Source organism: Crocodylus siamensis, chromosome 6, assembly GCF_052110815.1.
Source record: "Crocodylus siamensis isolate JL-2025a chromosome 6, ASM5211081v1, whole genome shotgun sequence".
NCBI lineage: Eukaryota > Metazoa > Chordata > Crocodylia > Crocodylidae > Crocodylus > Crocodylus siamensis.
In genome coordinates, this window is record NC_143400.1 from 48177819 (window position 1) to 48200003 (window position 22185).

At 45.5% G+C, this 22185-nt stretch overlaps 2 protein-coding genes across 2 annotated transcripts; both read left to right on the forward strand.

The window, feature by feature from the left end:
- The first annotated feature begins 1784 nt into the window (after positions 1-1784).
- LOC149862722 (olfactory receptor OR9H1-like) lies at positions 1785-2741 on the forward strand. Its single transcript, XM_090054078.1, has one exon. The coding sequence runs from the start codon at positions 1785-1787 to the stop codon at positions 2739-2741; it is 957 nt and encodes a 318-aa protein (XP_089910204.1).
- An 8946-nt stretch (positions 2742-11687) lies between these two features.
- Positions 11688-12635, forward strand: LOC149862723 (olfactory receptor OR9H1-like). Its single transcript, XM_090054079.1, has one exon. The coding sequence runs from the start codon at positions 11688-11690 to the stop codon at positions 12633-12635; it is 948 nt and encodes a 315-aa protein (XP_089910205.1).
- The last annotated feature ends 9550 nt before the right edge of the window (positions 12636-22185 follow it).

Consider the following 22185-nt stretch of genomic DNA (forward strand, 5'->3'; position numbering starts at 1 on the left):
ACTTTCTCCGAGTGCCATTCATGTGAGTGAGACAATGTTCTCATTTCAGTCATCCAGGGGCTTCTATCTAGTGCCTCTCTAGGTCTGTCCTGTACAGGTCCACAAGGCTGGGACTGAAAACACATCTCTGTCACTAGGGAGACCTGCACTGCAATCCTGAGAGCTCACATAGCCCAGTTCCTCCAGAGACCTCAAAGCCCTTTGCGAGCAAGGAAAGCACCAGGAAAATACAAGTCCCCCCCCTCTTACACAGCTGCTGCCTTTTCACCAAATTTAATACCATTCTCTTCAATATAACTGCTAGAACTGTCCCAGCACTTGAGCTTGACAGAAAACAATCTTAGGCAGGTCATTTAGCAATGGCAAAGCAAATTTGATACCTGAATCCTTGTATTAGGTGGCAGTGAAATGTGCCGACTTTTGGATACAAAAACATCTGAGGTGGTTCCAGAAGGCTTTATAGGAGACTGAGCTGGATGAAGATAGGTTAAGGCTTGCTTTCAGGTACCTGTCACATTGGGAAATGACAGAGATTGGGAAAGGCTCTGGGAAGTTTTCAGAGTTTTATTGCTAGTATTGCGGATGTGAAAAACGTGACAAAACACATAAAACTTGTCATTCGCCTTCTCTTTTAGCTTTGTCTATAAATATATTTCTTTTTTGTAATACAGGTGGTACTATTTTTAAATGATATTATTACTTCTAATTCTCAGTACCATGTTCTTATTTCTTTTGTTTATGTTTGTTTGGGTTTTAGGCAATTTTTATGTAAATCTTTTTACTTAGTTGTGGAAAGCCAACACTGTATGTTAATAATTCCATCATAAATCCAATATCCTGTTAAAACAATTGATGAGATTCTCAGAGAAGTAGGCTGAGGCATTTTGTACAAGTCTCTGTGAATGTACGAAAGGAAGGTGAGAAGGAGAGCTTAATAGGCCAGTTGTCACCAAAAACACAGTCATTTCACATCTGCTTCTAGGAGGTTTGTATTTTTAGAGTCACCAAATGGTTTGGGGCACATTCTTCATAGTGCATAAGTACCTTCAAAAGAGGTAGGCACCCGGGGAGACATTCAAAAGCATCTTGATTCTAAACTCCATTGAATTCATTCCTACCTGAGATTTGATGGAGTTAATTAGTAGATATAGGCAATGCCACTGTTTGGTTAGGCTTATACATGTGTTGGCTTTGGTTATACCTTTGCCAAACATGCTAAGAAGTGATATGGTGAACCTTCAGGCTCATCCTTTTGATTATTTGTTCAGTGTTTGTTCATCCTGGCATCCATAGAGAGTAACAGGGTCTAGTTCAAGGAAACATTATTGGGTCTGGAGCACAAAAACAGTCCAACAGCAACCCCATGTTGTAGCCTTTCAGATTAAGATATATGCATATATAGACTGGGAGTCACATTCAACCAAACATGACAAGGCTGTGTAACACTTCATTCCAAAAGGAGACCTGTGAATGATAGGAGACACTAGAAGATTGTGCTAATATTATTCCTAGGGCATTTTTGCCAATTGTTATTATATGGAGAAGTTGTATGGAGAAATAGCTTCATTGTAGAAAAGTCAGAATGTCAAAAGCATTGCTGTAGATTTATTAAATCTATGTTTAAGTATGTTACTAATGGCTTTGTCACAATGCCCCGTGGTTTCTTGTGTTTTCCCTCAGTAAAAATCATCCCCAAAGGCACTTTAAGCATTCTGCAATCTGTTTTACCACTTTGCTATTTCCTTCATCCTTATACCATTTCCACCCCCAAGGAGGGACGAGCTATGGAGTCTATGGGAGAGGACAACCACACGGCCGTGACAGAATTCATCCTGCTGGGATTCTGGAGTGGTGCTGGCACTCAGGTGTTGCCCTTTGTGGTGTTCCTTGTGATTTACATGGCAACTGTGCTAGGGAACACCATGATGGTTCTCATGATTCGAATCGACCCTCACCTTCACACCCCCATGTATTTCTTCCTCATGAACCTGTCTCTCTTAGACCTCTGCTACTCCTCAACCATTGCCCCCAAAGCCATGGCCACCTTCCTACAAGGCAGCAAAACCATTTCCTACTATGGATGTGCTGCTCAGTTGTTCTTCTTTGCTCTCTTTATCACCACAGAGGCCTTTATCCTGGCAGCAATGGCATATGATCGCTACATAGCCATCTGCAACCCACTCCTCTATCCTGTCACCATGTCCAAAAGGGTCTGCGTTCAGCTCATCGTGGGCTCCTATATCGGTGGTGGCACCAATTCTATAGTGCAAACAAGCTTCACATTTGCATTGAGCTACTGTGGAGCTAAAGAAATCAACCATTTTTTCTGTGACGTTCCCCCCTTGCTAAGCCTGTCCTGCACAGATATGCACATCAATGAACTGGTAATGTTTGTTTTATCTGGCCTCCTCATAGTGAGCACCTCAGGAATCATCCTCATCTCCTATGCCTACATCATCTATGCCATTCTCAGGATTCGCTCTGCCAAGGGCAGGCTCAAGACCTTATCCACCTGCTCCTCCCACATGGTGGCTGTGGCTTTGTTTTTTGGGACTGCTTCCTTTATGTATGCCCAGCCGGGTTCTCAGTCTTCCCCACATCGGAGCAAGGTGGTGTCTGTGTTTTATACCCTTGTTACTCCCATGCTGAATCCCTTCATCTACAGCCTCAGGAACAAGGATGTAAAAGATGCTTTGAAGAGAATCATAGGTAGGAAAATTCTAATGTTAGAAAAGCATTAATCTGTCCTTCTGTCTGTCCATAACACTTTTTTCGCACTCTGATTGGTTTTCTGAAACAACCAATTAGAGTGCACCAACACTGTTCCAGACAGGAGGCGGCGGCGTGGCCCCTCAGTCCCTGCTGTCATGGCGGTGCTATCCCCGCTGTCCCCAAGTAAGGCTGGAGCAGGGGAACAAGGACAGTGGGACTGGAGGCGGTGGCAACATGAGGTGCTGGCCAGTGGGGATGGGGGGATTGTGGGGCAAGCTTGCCCTCCTCCCCGTCCCTGGGATGAGGTGGAGTGGCAGGGGGGAGCTCATGGAGCCAGACCGGGGGCACACAGGGCCGGAGGAAGAGCAGCGCAGGGCAGTGGGTGGCGGCGCTCCGACACCTCCTCCCCCCTCATTCTTGGTGGGCAATTGGCTAGTTATTTAAAATAAGCCTCTTCTATGAATGTAGAACTAAACTACACTTCAGAGCAACCAAATCAGACATTACTAAGACGGATTTGCATGCTTCTGTTCATCTGTTTGTCTCTACATTATTTTCATTCACAACCATTTTCCCTTTATATTCATATTCATATCTAGCTGCCTTTTTTAGAGCGCCCCTAAATAATGCTCAGGAACAAGGATTATAGGTATAAACCATCATTATAGGAATAAATGTTTTATTACCCCATATTTTTTTAATTATCTTTCCTAGGCAGCACCCAGTGAGTTGGGGCTTTTTTTAAAAGCTTTTTTTTAAAGCACTGTCAGCTGGGGCAGGCAGGGCAGCCATGGGGGGTGGGGCTGGGGGAGCAGCTAGGGGAGTGGAGGCTGGGGAGCAGGCAGGGGATGGGGCCTGGCAGGGGTCCCCCATGGTCCCCTCCATGGTCCCCGACTGGTTTATGTCAACAAACATCATTGGAACCTTTCAGGTTTTTTAAAAATACAACATGCTTTCACCTAAATCAGAAACCAGGCCTCTTGCTTATATCTGGAGCAATGGGGAAAAACTAAATTGACTCAAAATACTTGAGGAGTGTGGACTAGGCTCACACTAACGTACCTGAGAGAAGAGGCTCTGGCCCCAAGAGATTTCTACAGAGAAACTAGCTGTATACAATAGTTCCCAATCAGCATCCAATCAGTAGCCTGATAAGCGAGAGTTGCCTGTTGCAGCATTCCAATGAGGCTGCTTTTTGACTTGGGGCCTTGTGATGAGGTTAGAAAAGTTATTGAAGGTTGAGGCCACCTGGTCTGGTCTCTCTTTCTTCCTCCTGGGGCTACTGAAGCCTCAGCACTCATTTGGGAGCCATAGGGGCCTGCTTCCTATGGGGTAGGGTCTCCCCCCATTCTTCACTGATGAAGCAAACTGAACTTAAGTGAAGGGAAAGTCCAGGCAGAGGTAGGGAAAGTCTGTCTCAGGGCCTGAAACCCCTGTTCTCTCCCTCTCCTTTCCTCTTTTGTCTTCTGGGTTCTGAGTGGGATGATGCTGTGTGGAGGGCATCAATCCCTGCATCAGACTGGCCAAGGTTGAAGCCTGGCAGTTTTGCTGGCATGCTCTGGGCAAGGGCTGAGGGCCTGGCATGTTTTACTCGCTGTTGCAACATTTTTGGGTTCAGCATAGGTGTGTCTTTGAATGCCATCATATGTCTTGCTAGCTGCTTTGGCCACACAGGCCTCAAGGGGGAGGATACCATGAGTGTATCCTTCCACAGTTCAGGCTGCCCAAGACTGGGGTCCTGGCAGCTACCAAGCCATGCAGGCCTTGAGTGGGATGATGACACGAGAGTATCATTCCCTAACAGAGACTGACCAGGAAACAGAGTCCTGGTAGGCACTGTGTTGGGGATTGTAGTGTCTCAGCATGGTGGTATAGCTGAGACTGCATGTCCAGGCTGCAGCCAGAAGCCTGGGCCCTTTTTGTTGTTTTACAGCTGCTGCATTTCAGCCCACTGGGGTGGGGCTGCACCCCAGCCATACATTGACTGGCAGGCTTGGGCCAGGGTAAAGCCTTGTCAGTTTTTGTTGCTTATTCAGACCTAAGTAGTGTATAGGCCTGGTTAGCTTTTGCTTGCCCAGTCCAGACCTAGTGAAATAGGCCTGGGCCTTCTTTTGTCCCTTTTGCAGTTTATGGCCCAACCAAGTACTGTGGTTGGGCACGACTGCTAGTTCAGGCCCAAGCCGAGATAGGCCCATCCCCCAGTTTTGTTGATTCCTAGGTTTTCGGTCTTAACCTAACAGTGTGGCTCAGGTTACATGTTCAAGCCACAGCCAAGTAGGCCTGGCACTCTTTCATTGTACGGTCAGGCCTGGGTGCAAGACAGGCCTGAGTCCGCCTTTTACTGTTTTAAAAGAACTTGTGTCTCAAAATATCTGTATTGCTGAGCCCCGCTGTACATTTGTTTGCTGTATGGCTGGGCCTGACACATTTTGGGCCTGGCACAGGTTGTTCTTGTGACTCTGTGTCCCAACCAATGCAGCATGGTTGGTGCTGGTTGCTGGCCAGGCTCTTTTGCTGTTTGGCTGGTTTTTATTGAGTTCCCCTGCAGTTCCCTGACCCAGCAGGTCTTGGATTATGACTAAAAACTTTGGGGTGCTGTATGCTGATGAAAAATGGAGTTCACCCCTCAAATCTATCTTGTGGAAGTGAGGATCAGTGCTACAGTTTCACAGGGAGCAACCTGGGACCCTTTGCAACGCAGAAGGACCTACGCTGTCTAGGACCTCCTTGTGGCACAGTGGACGCACAGAGTAGCTCATTGGACTCTTTGGTGTGGGCCTCCCTTTCCAGTACATTACCAAAGGGCAGGTGTAGGAGTGAAGGCCCATGAAACTACCCTCTGGGGAGTCCCAAATCCCAGACTGCCCGGGCATGAGTAAAGACCCCCCCACACACAAAGAGGGTGCCACTTAGAGACTTTTTTGTACTTTGTAGTGTTTTAAAATTATAGTTAGTGTTTACATTTTTCTTTATGCTTTGTAATAAATTGAGTTTTTGTGTTTACACTGCTTACAAGGGAAGTGCAGTTGGTTTTATAGGACACCCTAGTGTTCTATCTAGTATTTCCCAGGTAGACTGGGTGGGGACTCAAGCCAATGTAAAATACATTTAGTATCCCCGAACTTAAACCTGGCCCTTGGTGCTGCTGACAGGTACTCAGCAGAAGGGTTACACAGATAAAGTCTATTTTGTGATATCACCTGAATCTTTCATAAGTCTGTGTTGATTTACCTTCTACACTTCCAGCTTTCCATCTCAGGGATGCTCCAACCTGTGTCAATGTGTTGCAGAGGGGCTGGCTGGGGCATAAGTGTGCTTCATTGTGGAGCTAGTCAGCAGGCAGGCCACATCTGTCGTACTGTGTCTAGTTTGGGGCCTCCTATTATAGAAAGGAGGTGGACTAGTTGAAAACAGCCCACCAGAGGGCAACAGAAATGGTTAGGGGGCTGTGGTATGTGACTTCTGAGGAGAGGCTGTGGGAACTGGGCTTATGTAGTCTCTACCATAGCAAAGAGGTTTGGCACCCGGGCAACCCTGCAGTGGCAGCCCACCGTTACCCTGCACACAGATCTGGGGGCACGTGTCCACCATGCTTGCCTGGGAGTGCATGCAGGAGCAGGAGACTCCCTTCCCCCCCAATCCTGGCACCCCGCCCACCCCCAAATGAGCAGCTCATGGCTCTGTCCCATGTCCTGCCCCAGCTGGGAAGGGCCTGTTAGCAACCTTTGCTTTGGCACCTGGGGCAGTTGCCCCACTTGCCCCTGCCTTGTTACAGCACTGTATTTAGCATTAAGAGAAGACTGATGAGAGATCTGATAGCAGCCTTTAACATCCTGAAGGGTGATCCAGAGAGGATGGAGCTGGATGCTTCTCAGTGGTGGCAGATGACAGAACAAAAAGCAATGGTCTCAAGTTGCAGCAAGGGAGGTTCAGGTTGGATACTAGGAAATACTAGGAAAAATGCTCTCACTAGGAGGGTGGGGAAGCACTGGAATTGGTTATCTAGAGAAGTGGTGGCATCTCCATCCTTAAGGTCTAGCTAGATAAAGCCCTTGCTGGGATGATCTAGTTGGGAATGATCCTGCTTTGTCAGGGGGTTAGATAAGATGGCCTCCTGACATGCTTTCCAACCCTCATGTTCTATGATTCTATCAGGCTGAAAAGGGAATAATCAATGGTTAAATGTCTACTTGGCAGGTTGTATCAACTGGAATGCCCTGGGGGTTTGTCCTCTGTCTGGTCTATTTTATTATCTTCATCAACAACCTGGAAGATGATATAGATTGAACCCTCAGCAAGTCTGCAGATGACACCAAGCTGGGGGTAGCAGATACACTGGAGGATAGGGTTGGGATTCAGAGAGACCTCCAGAAATGGGAGGATTGAACGAAAAAATTCTCATGAGGTTTAATAAGGGCAAGTGCAAAGTACTGGATTTGGGATGAAACAATCCCATGCTGGGGCCTTAATGGCTGCAGAAAATGGCTCTGCAGAAAAGGCTTTGGGGGTTACAGTGGACAATAAGATAAATATGAGTGATAAATAACGATGAACCTTTCTTTCAAAGAAGGCTAATGTAAGACTGGGCTTCTTTAGTAGGAGCATTGCCACTAAATCAAGGCAAGTGATTTTTCCTCTCTATTTGGCACTGATGGGGCCACACCTGGAGGTGTCTAATTTCTGGCCCCACAATAGACAAAGGCAGTGGAGAAATTGGAAAGAGTCCATAGAGGGCAATGGAAAGGTTAGAGGGTTGCAGCACATGACATCTGAGGAGAAGCTGAGGGAACTGGGCTTATTTAGTCTGGAGAAGAAAAGACTGAGAAGGGATTAAATAGCAGCCTTCAACTGCCTGAAGGCCATTACAGAAGATTGTGGAACTGAATGGTTCTCAGTGATGGTGGATGACAGAACATGGAACAATGGTCTCAAGTTACAGCAAGGGAAGTTAAGCTGGACATTAGGAAAAACGGTCTCACTTGGAAAACAGTGAAGCACTGGAATGGGTACCATAGAGGGATGCTGGACTCTTCATCCTTTGAGGTTTTTTAAGAGCTGCACAGAATAAGCCATGTGTGAGATGGTCTAGTGGGGAATGATCCTGCTTTGAACAGGGGGTTGAACTAGATGCGTCATCCTGAGGTCCCTTCCAACTCTGATTTTCTAGGTTTCTATGACTCAATCACCATCATGAAGACAAAAGGTGACCATCCAAACATATGCTCCCTTGACCTGCATTCAGCATTGTTCTGTGATTTAGTAACAAATTTCTTTGACCTCTTTATTTACATGTTTTACACTCGACTCACAATGGTTTTCATCATTAGCGCAGTATGTCATTAACCTACATTTGGTGCTAAATTTAGCAAGTGACTTTGGACTATCTGGACCCGTGCCTAACTTTATTTGCTCTAAGCTAATAGGGCAAGGGGTGGTAATGGTCATCATTCTTGAATTAAAACTTGTGGACCTGCCCATCAATGGTGAGGTTTTCAGTGGTTGACTACTGCACCAGGTGGCAGTTTTTACACCACTAGTTTTTACTCTCTTCAGCTCTTTAGTTTGTTTCACAGTTACATAATCCTCATCTTGTTGACTGAACAAATGAAAACACATTCAACCTTTCCCTTTATACTCATTGTGACACATGGCACCTTCCAATTAAGGCACATTCCTGCTTATGCATCCAGTACAAGCTGAGCAAGTTGGAAAATAGTGCCATGTGCTCAATTGCCACATAAGGAGCTGGTTTGCATGCAGGGTGTTGCTTAAGAAGTTATTAGTGCCCTTTCTCAGGGTCTCAGACTGACCATCCAAGCACCTATCCAATAGGAACAATGGGATTCATTCCTGGTTCTTTATGTTCCCACGTGACACAAGCACAAAATTCACAAGCTCTCATGGGATATGGATCTAGCTAAGTTACCCACCCTGGCCTTAGCTCTGGGGCTTTAACCCCGTGTCCACTTTCCCATTCTCACACGTTCTGTCTCACATCAAGACTTAAAACACTTTGACTTGGGTGCATTCTAATACCCATTACATATTTTGTCCCAGTTCTACATCTCTTAGGTCAGTATTTTCCCTTTTCCCCCTACAGCCAGAGTTCTTACTGTCACTTGATGAAGTTTAGCTTGAACAGTATTAATCGCATGCTGACTCTAGAAACCTTCAGTTGCATGGACTGCTGCATTGTTTAGCTTATTCCTTACAATCTCTAGGTCCGTGCTCTTCAAACTCCAGTGTCTGTATTAACTGCTCCAAAACCTTGGCCAGTGCTATCACTCTCCAACCTTCCTTTCAAGTTTTGACTACCAGTCAGTATTTTCACCCAGGGTTTCAAAGGACTTTGTAAAGTTCAGAGGAATATACTACTATTACTTCTAGTCTGGCCCCTGGCCACTTTAGGCTGTGGGATTTCCTCATCTTACATGGGGCTAAAGCCAATCTGCCTGGAGGTCCAGCTGTGTGTGCACACCCACTAAAGGTGGGGAACATACTTCTAAGCGATTGGTCTTAGCTACTGCCAGAGCTGTAACAGGCAATGGGTGGTGAGTGAGCAAAAAGATTACTGAGGACTGTGGCAAGGGGGCACCAAGGGGAGAGTCAGGGATCAGCCTCAGGTCTCCTTTCCTTACCACTCACAAAATGCCCATTAGCCAGTCCTCTCTCCTTCCTTTCCTCTCCAGCCACCACATCTGCTCCTTCCTCCCATTGCCCACTCTCCAGATGCCTTTCCTCCTCCACTACCTCGGTTTTCTTTGGCCAGTTCCCCACTGTCCCCTGCATTCTCTCCTCCAGCAGCATCTTTCTGGGGAAACACAGGCTTTGCTCTCAGTCTTGGGGTGAGACGTATCTGCTTGTCTGTAGTTTGGGCAAGATCTGGGAGCTGCCTCAGGATGTGCACAGTGACAGAGCTGCCTGGTTGTGAGCCAGGCCCTGAGGAGTTGGGGCTTTAAGCTATGACCTACAAAGGTCAAATCTAACGTCCTACTTTCTTCTCCAATCCATTTCCCAAAAAGCTCACAGCCTCAAGGTCAGGCAGCACCTGAAACACAGGCAGGTAGGCACAGAGAAAAAGTGGCAAGGAGAGAGAATAATATCACCACAGGGACCTTAATGCCAGCTTTGTCTGACTGTTGTTCCTATGAATGAGATAAGTTTTCATTGCATTCATCCAGGGACTTCAATCTAGTGCCTCTCTAGGTCTCTCCTGGACTGGTCCATAGGGCTGAGGCTGAAAACACACTTCTGTCATCAGGGAGTGCCTCAGCGTAGTCCTCAGTGCTCATGGAGTACCTTTCCTCCAGGGACCTCAAGGCCCTTTGCAAGGGAGGGAAGAACCAGTCTCCTCCTGTTGCACAACTTCTACCTTTCAGCCACATTTAATACCATTCCCTTCAATAAAACTGTGATACCAGTCCCAGCACTTGAGCTTGACAGAAAAGATTCTAGGGCACTAAAGAGCCCAGGTTTTTAGCAATGTTAAGGTCTATTTACTACTCAAATCCTTGGATTCGGTGGCAGTGAAATGTGCCAACCTTTGAATACTCTTAGAGCAGCTGACTGGTTCCAGAAGGCGTTGCATGAGATTGAGCTGAATGACGCTGGGGTCAGTTTTCCTGTCAGATGGGGAAGAGAAGGCACTGGGAAGCTTTTCAGTGTGCTACTGATAGTGCTGTGGAAGAGGGAAAAGTGACAAAATACAGAAGACATGTCATTCACCTTCTCTTTTCCATACAGGAAGGCGTTTGATGAGTATGTGTATGCTAACTGAGCCTTGCTATTTTTTTGTGTAGTTATGTTTCAGGAATACAGAAGGCTACGTATTTGGTTGATTTCTTTTTTTACTGAAAATTCTTACTTTTAACTGAAAAACAATGATTTCTCAGCCAAAAAAATATATAATTAAGCCCTCGCTCCACCCCCACTACTGCTATTCCTGAGGACGAGGTTCTTTATTTAGGGGTTTTTTGGGGGGGGAATTACGGATTAATTAATGCATGTATCTATTTTCCTAGCATTGGAGAGCCATCAATGCATGTGATAATACTGCTGTCATCTTATCCCAGTATTCCATTGGAAAAAAATGATGCAATTGCTCAACACAGAACATCGAGGCACACTGTGCATTTCTCCATGAATATAAGGAAAGAAGGTGGGAAGGTGAGCTTAATGGGCCAGTCTTTTCTGACAAACCAGTCCTTTCCCCTCTGCTTACAAGAGATTGGTATTTTCAGGGGCACCAAAAGAATTTGGGGCAGACTTTTCTAAGCACAAGTACCCAGGTAGGTATACATAGGCACTCAGGCAGATGTTCAAAATCGTCTTGGTTCCAGCCTGCATTGATTTCTCTCATACTGAGCTGAGATTCCATGGAGGTAATTAGAGGATGTAACCCACTGTCTGGTTATGGTGCACGCACCACACTTGTTCAGATGGCATCCTTTGAACCTGCAGACTCATCCTTTTGAGTATTTGTTCAGTACTTGTTCATCCTGGCATCCATAGAAAGAAATATGCTCTACTTCAATGAAAAGTTACTGGGTTTAGAGCACAAAAACAGTCACACAACATCCCCAAATTGCAGCCTCTCATTTTGAGATATATGCATGTAAAGATGGGAAGTCACATTCCACCAAACAGAACAAGGCTGAATAATATTTCATTCCAAAAGGAAACCTGAGAATGACAAGAGATACTACAAGCTTTTTCTAATATAATCCCAAAGGCACTTCTGCCAATTCTTATTATACGGAGAAATGAAATGGAAAACTCAGAATTTCAAAAGCATTGTGGTAAAGTCTACATTTAAGTAAATTTCTAAAGGTTGTGTCACAATGCCCTTTGCTTTCTTACACTTTACCTCCTGAGAATCAGTTCCAACAGCACATTAAGTAATCTGCAGTTTCTTTCATCACTTTGCTTTGTCCATTGTCCTTACCCTATTTTTTCCCGCACAGGAGAGCTGAGCTATGGCATCTGTGAGAGAGCAGAACCACACAGAGGTGACAGAATTCATCCTGGTGGGATTCGGAAGTGATCCTGGAACTCAGGTCCTGCCCTTTGTGGTGTTCTTTGTGATTTACATGACAACCGTGCTAGGAAATATTATCATGGTTCTCATCATTCGAATCGACCCTCGCCTTCACACCCCCATGTATTTCTTCCTCATGAACCTGTCTCTCTTAGACCTCTGCTACTCCTCAACCATTGCCCCCAAAGCCATGGCCACCTTCCTGCAAGGCGGGCAAACCATTTCCTACTATGGATGTGCTGCTCAGTTGTTCTTTTTTGCTCTCTTTGGCAGCACAGAAACGTTCATCCTGGCAGCAATGGCATATGATCGATACGTAGCCATCTGCAACCCACTCCTCTATCCTGTCACCATGTCCAAAAGGGTCTGCGTTCAGCTCATTGTGGGCTCCTATATCGGTGCTGGCACCAGTTCTATTATGCAAACCAGCTTCACCTTTGCACTAAGCTACTGTGGGCCTAAAGAGATCAACCATTTCTTCTGTGATATTCTCCCCTTGCTAAGCCTGTCCTGCACTGATAAGCACATCAATGTACTGCTAATGTTTGTTTTATCTGGCCTCATCATAGTGATCACCTCCGGAATCATCCTCATCTCCTACGCCTACATCATCTATGCTATTCTCAGGATTTACTCTGCCAAGGGCAGGCTCAAGACCTTTTCCACCTGCTCCTCCCACATGGTGGCTGTGGCTTTGTTTTTTGGGACTGTTTCCTTTATGTATGCCCAGCCAGGTTCTCAGTCTTCCCCACATCGGAGCAAGGTGGTGTCTGTGTTTTATACCCTTGTCATCCCCATGTTGAATCCCTTCATCTACAGCCTCAGGAACAAGGATGTAAAAGGCGCTTTGAGGAAGACTGTAAGAGGGATAATGGCTTCAAAGTAAGGCTCTTCTCTGTGAATACAGAGCTAAACTACACCTCAGAACAATCAAGTGAGAAATAATTAATAAATATTTGCATGCATTTGTCCATCTCTCTCAATTTTCATTAGCGCCCAACTCTCCCTCTATATTAATATCTACTTACATTTTTAGGCCTCTCCTAATAATTAAATGTGTAATTAAATGTATAAATGTTTTATTACAGTAAGTAATAACATTTTAATTGTAATTTTTTCTTTCAAATTTTAATTCCTTTTATTTTTTTAAGTGCTTCTCACCCCAAACTGTGGATCGAGACTGCCTTGAGTCTTAAGTAACACTTGCTTTCTAAGCACACATATCACACCTGAAAGCATCACAAGACAATGCTGATCTAGATTCTAGAATCTAATTGTATTTCCCCTTCCCTGCTGATGTGTATGCATGACCATCTCCTTTAGTGGCTGACTCCACATCTAAAAACCCTGTCATTTGAAAAAGGGCTTACGAAAGGATTAGCACAAGTATTCATCCTTGCAGTCAGCTGCAGTTTTACCATTTACTCCAATAGGACTTTGTTACGCAAACAAAGAGCATTTTAATTCTTCAGCTGGTATTTTCAGGATTCCCCATTGGAGGGAGTTGCTCAGTTCTCAGTGGAATGTAACTGGGGCTGGCAAACAAGCATTGTCCTTTGTTCAGGACTTAGGAAAACTGAGCCCAGAAGAAAACTGAGCCCAGAAGCAAACAGGGAAGCTGGTCAGCTACTACACATTGGCACAGCTGGGACATCTGGCCACTGGTGCTTCCAGCATGATTGTGTACCTGCATGAGCTCCCAGCAAGAGCTGCTAACTTGCTGGTGAGCTCCAGACGCTCTCTGTGCATGCCACACACAGCCAAAGGGAGATGTGACCATGGTGCTCCGTCCCCTCTGGATCCATCTGGAGGAGGAAGGCATTGTGTGTATTTCTATTATAACTATTAAACAGCAAGATTTAAATCAAAGAAAACTGTAAAAGGAGAAGAGACATCAGTAGGAAGAAAATGAAGAAATCTTTATTGAGGAATTCCCGCAGTTTGGATCTGTTCAGGCTGCAATGGTCCGCTCTTTTCAAAGCTGAGCTTAGGATAAGAAGGAATCCAGCACCTACAAAGGGTTGGCTTGAGGAAAGCAGTGTAGGGAATGGACTGTGAGAAGGGCGAAGATGCCCCTCAGAGGGACAGACACCCACAGGACTCTGACATCAACTTCCTTGAGTCCCGGAAATGTCCACGATGGGCAGGATCTCCTATTCCCCACTCCTTCTTATGACTTAGGATGGCACCATAGTAATAGAGTGTATCAATTAATAGATATTCAGGGATTCAAACTGGATAGAAAAGCAGGGGTACAGACTGTAACAAATCGGGGCTGAGGAGTTGGGAGTGAAACAAGTGTCCCAGGAATCTATTCTCTTCCTTCAGGCAAAGATTGAAGGATGAAGATGAGGAGGAGCTGCAGCTCTAGTGTTTGCTGAATCCAACCAGGATGAAGTTAGTAATAGGTGTGCAATTTCCTGCTGCCATGGAAGACATTGCCAAGATTTAACTATAGTTTGTTCCTTTGCAAGAGCAGCTCAGTGAAACTAGGTTTGATTTCTACCCCTATAAAAGTACAAAAAGCTCTTTGAAGAGTCGTGTTGTTGGACAAGGCAAATGATGGGCACTTCAGATGGTCACTGGATGTCACTGCTATTCAGAAAAATCCTAAAGCAAACCAGAAATTTTCATGTTGGAAACTTGGTGCTTGCCTGAAAGACAGAGATTCAGGATGTTTGAATTTTAGGAAGTCACAAGAGACAAAAACCATGGTATTGAAATGCCATAGGAAGTTAGGGCCCTATTTCTATCATTTTTTTCTGGTTTGAGACTCAGATACAAGTTGCACATCAAATACACACACACACACACACACACACACACACACAACAATGTATCAGTCTTCTGAGAGATGAAATATCAAGAGCTGTCCTCTCAGGACTGCTGTACTTTGTACATCCTGCACATAAAATAGCTCATGCCCAAATAATTTAACATCTCTAGTTCTAGCATTATGCATGAACACTACTGTTCATCCTGCCTCATGAAGCCTGCATAAAATTGTTTCAACGCATGTTATGAAGACACAGAAATCATTCATTGGGAGTTTTATCATTGATACAATATAACATACATGATACAAGGATAGAAAACCACTGATGTAATGAAAGCCACTAGTGGTAAATTAAATCCAAATGAATTTCAATTAAAAATAAGAGATACATTGTTAAAAAAGAGGGGAAGCAACCATTGAAAGGAGCTACTGGAGGAAGGGATATATTGTCCCCCTATGGAAGTCTTAAATCCATATTGGGATCCCTTCTGGGAGATGTGGCTTACTCACAAGTCAGTCAAATAGAAGCCAGGGGATGGAGGTTCATGGTCTGTGCCACATTGCTTACACTGGGACAGTGATTCTCAGCCAGGATAGCATGGCACCCTGGGTTACCTTGAGATATTTTCAATGGTGCCATGTAATATTTGCACTATTAGGTCTGCAATGGAAATTCTCACCTAGAGATAGAATAGTCTCAGCTACACAAACCTAGATTCCCACCTAGATAAATCCAATGGGCATAACATATGCCTTCCCCTTTTCCCTTGTCTCTCCACACCCGGAATGGGTATGTTAGCAGACACTCAGGAAGCTGGCCTGAAACATTTGATTAGCTAGAAAATTTGAGATTTGTGCTGAGCTGGCTCCATTATCTGTGTGACAAGTCACCAGCATGAGGGCACCCAGGCCATTGAGAAGTGGATAAAAATTGTCATCTGACATCTCAAAATGCCTGACAGGCTCCAGCCCCTAATTTGTTGCTAACTGCTTAAGCATGGTTAAGTCCACAGCTATACTGACCATTTGGATCATGTACTGCCATCTAGAAGAGGTTAGCACCATAGCTCATCCACTTCACCATCACAGGGATTCTTATGCCTGGATTTGCCAGTACTGTACTGCATTTCCAAAGCGTATGAGTTTCATTCAAGGCACCCAAGTACATTTCTGGCAAGAGCCCAGCACACATGGTTTGAATGCTTATAATGTTTAAAAATGTTTATTTTCTTGGTTTTTAACCACATTAAAAGCTTGTCCCTTACATTACTAGGTGGTGTCTTGCTCCTAACCAGTGTCCCTGTGCTGGAAGCAGTTAACCAAGACATTCCTTACAAGAATGCTCTGATGGTTGTGGTATTCAGGAGACTGAGTGTTGGAGGCATGATTGGGATGTAGGAGGTCAGGGCTTGACCCTGGGGGGTCCCCACACAGAGGATCAGGAACTTTGGGAAGTTTGGGAAAGCTTCTGCCCCCTGACCATAGTTATGGAGCTGCAAAAAAGCCATTTTTTCTCCTCTCACTTCTGTCAGTGCCTGGAGAGATTACCGTTGTCCTGCTCTAGTCATGTAACTGCTCTGGTACCACCAGGTCTTCCATCTGTGCTCAAGGCCTCCTGGGTTTTTGCAAGAAGTCAAGCTCCTGATGCCAAAGCATAGGACAGACCCAGTCTTGCCCCAACTGGGCTACCGCAATCACTGCAAACTCCTGCTTTTTCCTTTGCCATGCTAATCCATTATACACCCTTTCTATCTAACACCAGATTGCAAACAGAAGAGTTCAAAACAGTATCTGCCTTGCAAAACTTGGAATGATCGCATACAACATCAAATTAAACACACCAGGAAAAAATGTGACCATCCAAACACAGGGGCTGGTTATGGTGCTGGGGCACATTAATTTTGAGGAGAGGTGGAGGTGACAGTGGTTTCAAAGAGGGTGGTGCTAGATTGTTCTCAGGAGTCATGGATTAAAAACAAGGAGCAATTGTCTCAAGTTCAGCAAGAGATGTTTTGGTTGGATATTAGGAAAAACTTTCTCTCTAGAAGGGAGAAAGCCTCTATCCTTGGAGGTTTTTAAGATCTGGCCAGAAAAGCCTTGGCTGTGATGATCTAACTGGGGCTGTCCTGCTTTGAGTGATCTCCTGAGGTCCTTTTCAACCCTACTTTTCTAGGATTCTATGAATATCAAATTAAACATGCAGACAAAAGGTGACCATCCAACCACAGGCTCCCACCACCTTAATTCAGCATTGTTTTGTGGGTTAGTCACAAATGTTGTTGACCTCCTCATTTACACGTTTTAACCTACATTTGGTAGTAAACCTAGCAAATAACTTTAGACTATTTTGCCCCATGCCTAACTTTAGTTGGTCTAAGTTAATAGTGCAGTTGGTGGAAATGGTCATGATTCCTATGACTGAAACACTGTGGACCTGCCCATCAATGGTGAGGCTTTCAGTAGTTGACTATTGTTCCAGGTACCAGCTTTAACTCTCTCAATCGCTTCAGTTTCTTTTAGAGTTATATAGTCAACATCTTATTCACTGAACAAATGAAAACACATTCAATCAGGGTTGCGCTGACAAAGATTTCCTTGGCCAATAACAATGGCCCATTATTAACCAGCCATATCGGCCAATACCAATCCAATAGCTGACTTACAGGAATGCAGCCCAGAAACTTGGAGAGCAGTGTCTGGCCACTAAGGCTGTTAGGGTGAAGTAGCATATGGGGTGCAGATTGAGGCCCCCACGGTGAGGGAGGTATTGTGGTGGAGGCAGGAGTAGGCACTGCCCAGCCAGGGCAATGAATGCATCCTTCAGAGTGGCACCGAGCTGCGGGTGATTTGACTGGGGGGTAAGAAGCTCGCAGGGAGATCCCTGCTGCTGTGTGCACCCACTGGGGAGGCATGGGGGACATGTGCCCCTCTGGGTTTGTGCGCAGGGCAAAGGTGGGCTCCCTGCTGCTTGCTTGGGCCCCAGGGCTGCACTGGCCTTTCCCAGAGGTGGGGTTGGGCCAGTGCTGCGCGAAAGCAGGTGGGGGCCCAGAGGGCAGCGGCCACACTGGGAGAGATGGCTATGGTGAATTTTTGCGTGGCTATAGCCCACCCCATACCCATCCCTCGCAGCCCTATACCCAGCCACTCTACACCCAGCACTGGTCCAGGCCCACCACTGGGAAGAACCCAGCACAGCCCCTGGCCACAAGCCCACAGCGGGCAGCCTACCCTCACCCTTTGCACAAATCCAGGGGGGGCATATGTCCCCCATGCCTCCCCTGAGGGTGCATGCAGTGGCAGAGAGCACCCTCTCCCCCCTCCAAATGAGCCACCCACAGTTCTGTCCTGCTCCCAGGGTTGCATTCAATGCCCTTGATGGACATCATCTGCCCCTGCCCCACTCCCTCCCTCACCATGGGGGCCTCAATTTTCTCTCCCCATGTCCCTTCCTCCCCACTGACATACCGGCCAGACACTGATCTCCAAGTTACTGGGCTGCATTCCTGGCCATGTGCATGGCAGCTGTGTGCATGCATGCAGCAGTTATCGATGATATTATTGGCTACACCAGCAAAAAAAAGCTGATTGCCGATAATGTTGATTTTCCTTTTTTAATTTCCAATCCAACATGCCACTGATATATCTGTGTACCTCTACACTCAACCTTTCCCCACATAAAATACTCATTCTCACACATGACACAGTCGGATTACAGCACCCTTCTTCTGATGCATCCAACACAAACTGATCAGGTTTGCAGCTGGTGACATATGTTTACCTGGTTGGCACATAATGAACTGGTATCCATGCAGAGTGTTTCCTTAGAAGCCATGTGTGCCCTTTCTCACGGTCAAATCCTGACCAGCCAAGCACCCAACCAATAGGGACAACTGGAATTCCAAGGACCCAAGTATAAAATGCACAAACTATCATGGAACATGGACTTAGTGGGGTTACTCATCATGGGCTTTAGTTTCGGGATTTACCCTCTTGGCCATTTCCCCATTTTCAAATGCTCTCTCTCACATCAGTGCTTAAACCAGTTTCCCTTGGGTGTGTAGTAATACTCATGACATATTTTGTTCCAGATCCTATTATTCATAGATCAGTGTTTTCCCTGTGTTTGCCTTGAGGGACCTCTAGTACAGCTATGGTCCATACTGTCACTCAGTGAATTGTAGCCTGCACAGTATTAATAGGGCTGTGCAAAATGGCACTGTTTCATTTTGACTTCCATTTTAATGGGACAGTGTTTTGTTTCAAGTTTCATTTAATTTCTAAAGCACCTTCCATTTCATTTCACCAAAACTGTTTCACCGTTTCGACGCAAGTTTCGACGTTTCGCCCATAGACTATACTGGGGAGACACAAAACTGCCTAAACCTGTCATTTATTGGCAGATTTGGATTAAAACAACAGGAAGGGTACCTCCTTCTGCGCGCATGAAGCCTGCCATGTTTCAAGGAGGTAGCTGTAGGGGTTTCTGGGAAACTGCACTTCAAGCTGCTGACAAGCAAATCTCATGTCATGTGTGTTAAGCCACTACCACTTCTGGGATGGTAGCTTTTGCTGAGGCCATGAAACCTGTCAGGTTTCAAGAAGATAGGTGCAGGAGCTTCTGGGAAATTGCACCTCAAACTGCAAAACTTGTTACATTTGACTGTGTGTGTGCGCTAAGGCACAGCTATTTTTCCATCCCTCCCTCAAAGCACTGAGACTGGAAGGGACTTTAGGGGAGGATCACAGTCACTGGCCAGCTACACATGTCCATATCAGAGGAGTCCTTCCCATCTTCCCCCTCTCTCTCCTTACTTTCAGCTCCTTACTTTCTCTTCCCCCTCTTTCTTCTTACTTTCTTCAAAACTTGAAACGTTTTGAAACTTTCAAAATGTTTCAGTTGCCCTCATTTTGTTTTGAGGCTGTTTCAAAGCTATTTGTTTTGTTTAGATTTCACTGTTTCAAGCTCAAAATGAGTTGAAACACCATTGAAGAGTAACACCAGGTGAAATTTCACACAGCCCTATTAATTACATACCGATTCTAGAATCCATTCAGTTCCAGGGCTTGCCAAATGGTAACTAATTCTTTACACTCTCTGGGTCCATGGCACTTATCAAGGAACCTTTGACTACTTTGTCCCATCCCTAAATTTATTTGCTCTAAGTCAGTAATCTGATTGGTGGAACTGGTCATGATTTCTATGACTGAAATATTGTGGACCTGCCCATAAACAGGGAGTCTTTCAGTCATTGACTACTCCACCAGATCCTAGCTTTTACTCTCTCAATCTCTTTGTTGTCTATCATAGTTACATATTAGGGCTGTGCAAAGCTTTGATCACTGATACGATTTGGTGGCATTTCGGCCCAATTTGGTGGCCAAATCTCTGAATCTCTGAATCTGACTCCAATCAGGAGACCCTTTAATATCTCCTAATCAGATTGGAACCCTCTGAATTGAGTTGCAGAGATTTGGAAAAATTCAGTGATTCAGATATAGACACAGATTTAAATGTTTGTTCTACGTAGCTCAAGGTACCAGGCAGCTCATGAACACTGCAATGCTGGGGTGGATGGAGCTTCCCACGGGAGTGCGCCCCACCCCCCGACCCCCGCACGCTTGGTGGTGAAGCTGCAAGTGGATCGAAAGCACTTCTGGTCCACTTATGGGTCTGACGGGGAGTGCGTGGTGCGGCCCCATGCACCATCCTGGCTCAGCGATGGGTTCCTCCTGGGTCTGAGGGGCACACCTAGGGTCCCCCTGCTGCTGATTCCTAAGCTGGGATGGCATGGAGGGGCCCCCACCTACTCCCTGGCAGACCCGGAAGTGGACCAGAAGTACTTCCATTCCACTCCTGGGTTCATCACTGAGCACGCGGGGCGGGAGGGGCCACGCTCCTCTGGGACACTCCATCCTCCCCACCATCACAGCATTCACAAGCTGCACCTGGTACCTCGAGGTATGTAGAAAAAACATTTAAAGCTGCATCTATGTCCAAATCTCTCATTCTCCAAATCAGCATTGAATCTTCAGATTCAGATTTGGCCAAATCACATCAGGGACAGTCATTTGAATCAACGAATCAAATCAGTGAGACCAGTTCTGAATCGAATACAGCCCATTTTGTACTCCCCAATAACATATTCAACATTTTGTTGACTAAACAAATGAAAAGACATTCAAACTTTCCCTACATAAAATACTCATCATGACTTGATAGTTTTCTGATTAGAGCACACTCTTGCTGACACATCCAGGACAAACTGAACATGTTGGCAAATGATGCCATGTGCTCAACTGGCATATAATGAACTGGTTTCCATCCAGGGTGTTGCTTAAGATGCCATTTGTGCCCCTTCCAGGCCCCACTCCTGACCAGCCAAGCACCTATCTGATAGGAACAACTGCATAGATCTCTTGTTCTTTAACTTCTCCAAGGACCCAAATATAAAATTCACAAGCTGGCACAGCACATGGCCTTAGCTGGATCACCCACATTGGGCTTCAGTCTGGGAGTTTAACCCTCTTGTCCACTTGCCCATTTTCACAGGCTGTCACGTATCAATGCTCAAACCACTTTGGCTTTTGGGTGCATCTTAATAGACAGGAGACATTTTGTCCCAGCTCATAGAATTCATGGGTCAGTGTTTACCCTTCTATCCCACAGGGACCTCTAACCTGGCCACAATTTATACTGTCACCTGGTGTTTTTCATGCTGACTCTAGAATCCTCCAGTTTCATGGACACCAAACTGCTAAGCTTACTCCTTACAATCTCTAGGTCCATACATTTCCAACTCCAGTTCCTCTATTTACTCATAAACCTTGGCCAGTGCTTCTATCTCCCTCTAACTTTCCTTTCAGGTTTTGATTACCAGTCATTATTTTCCCCCAGAAACACAGGCAAGTAGGCAGACAGAGAAAGAGCAGAGGAAAGGGGAAAATATCCCCAGGGGAACATTAATGCCTACTTTCTCCGAGTGCCATTCATGTGAGTGAGACAGGGTTCTCATTTCATTCATCCAGGGGCTTCTATGTAGTGCCTCTCTAGGTCTTTCCTGTACAGGTCCACAAGGCTGGGACTGAAAACACATCTCTGTCACTAGGGAGACCTGCACTGCAATCCTGAGAGCTCACATAGCCCAGTTCCTCCAGAGACCTCGAAGCCCTTTGCAAGCAAGGAAAGCACCAGGAATATACCAGTCTCCTCCTCTTACGCAACTTCTGACTTTCGCCCAGATTTAATACCATTCTCTTCAATATAACTGCTAGAACAGTCCCAGCACTTGAGCTTGACAGAAAACAATCCTAGGGTGGTCAGTATGGCAGGTCATTTAGCAATGGCAAGGCAAATTTGACACCTGAATCCTTGTATTAGGTAGCAGTGAAATGTGCCGACTTTTGGATACAAAAGCATCTGAGGTGGTTCCAGAAGGCTTTATAGGAGACTGAGCTGGATGAAGATAGGTTAAGGCTTGCTTTCAGGTACCTGTCACATTGGGAAATGACAGAGATTGGGGTAGGCTCTGGGAAGTTTTCAGAGTTTTATTGCTAGTATTGCGGATGTGAAAAAGGTTACAAAATTAAGAAAACTTGTCATTCACCTTCTCTTTTCCATACATGAGGACTTTTGGTGGCTGGCTATATGCTAACTTCACTT

Excerpts from the sequence above, each read along its gene's own strand:
- LOC149862723 (XM_090054079.1), top strand. The coding sequence starts at position 11,688 with ATGGCATCTGTGAGAGAGCAGAACCACACAGAGGTGACAGAATTCATC.
- LOC149862722 (XM_090054078.1), top strand. The coding sequence starts at position 1,785 with ATGGAGTCTATGGGAGAGGACAACCACACGGCCGTGACAGAATTCATC.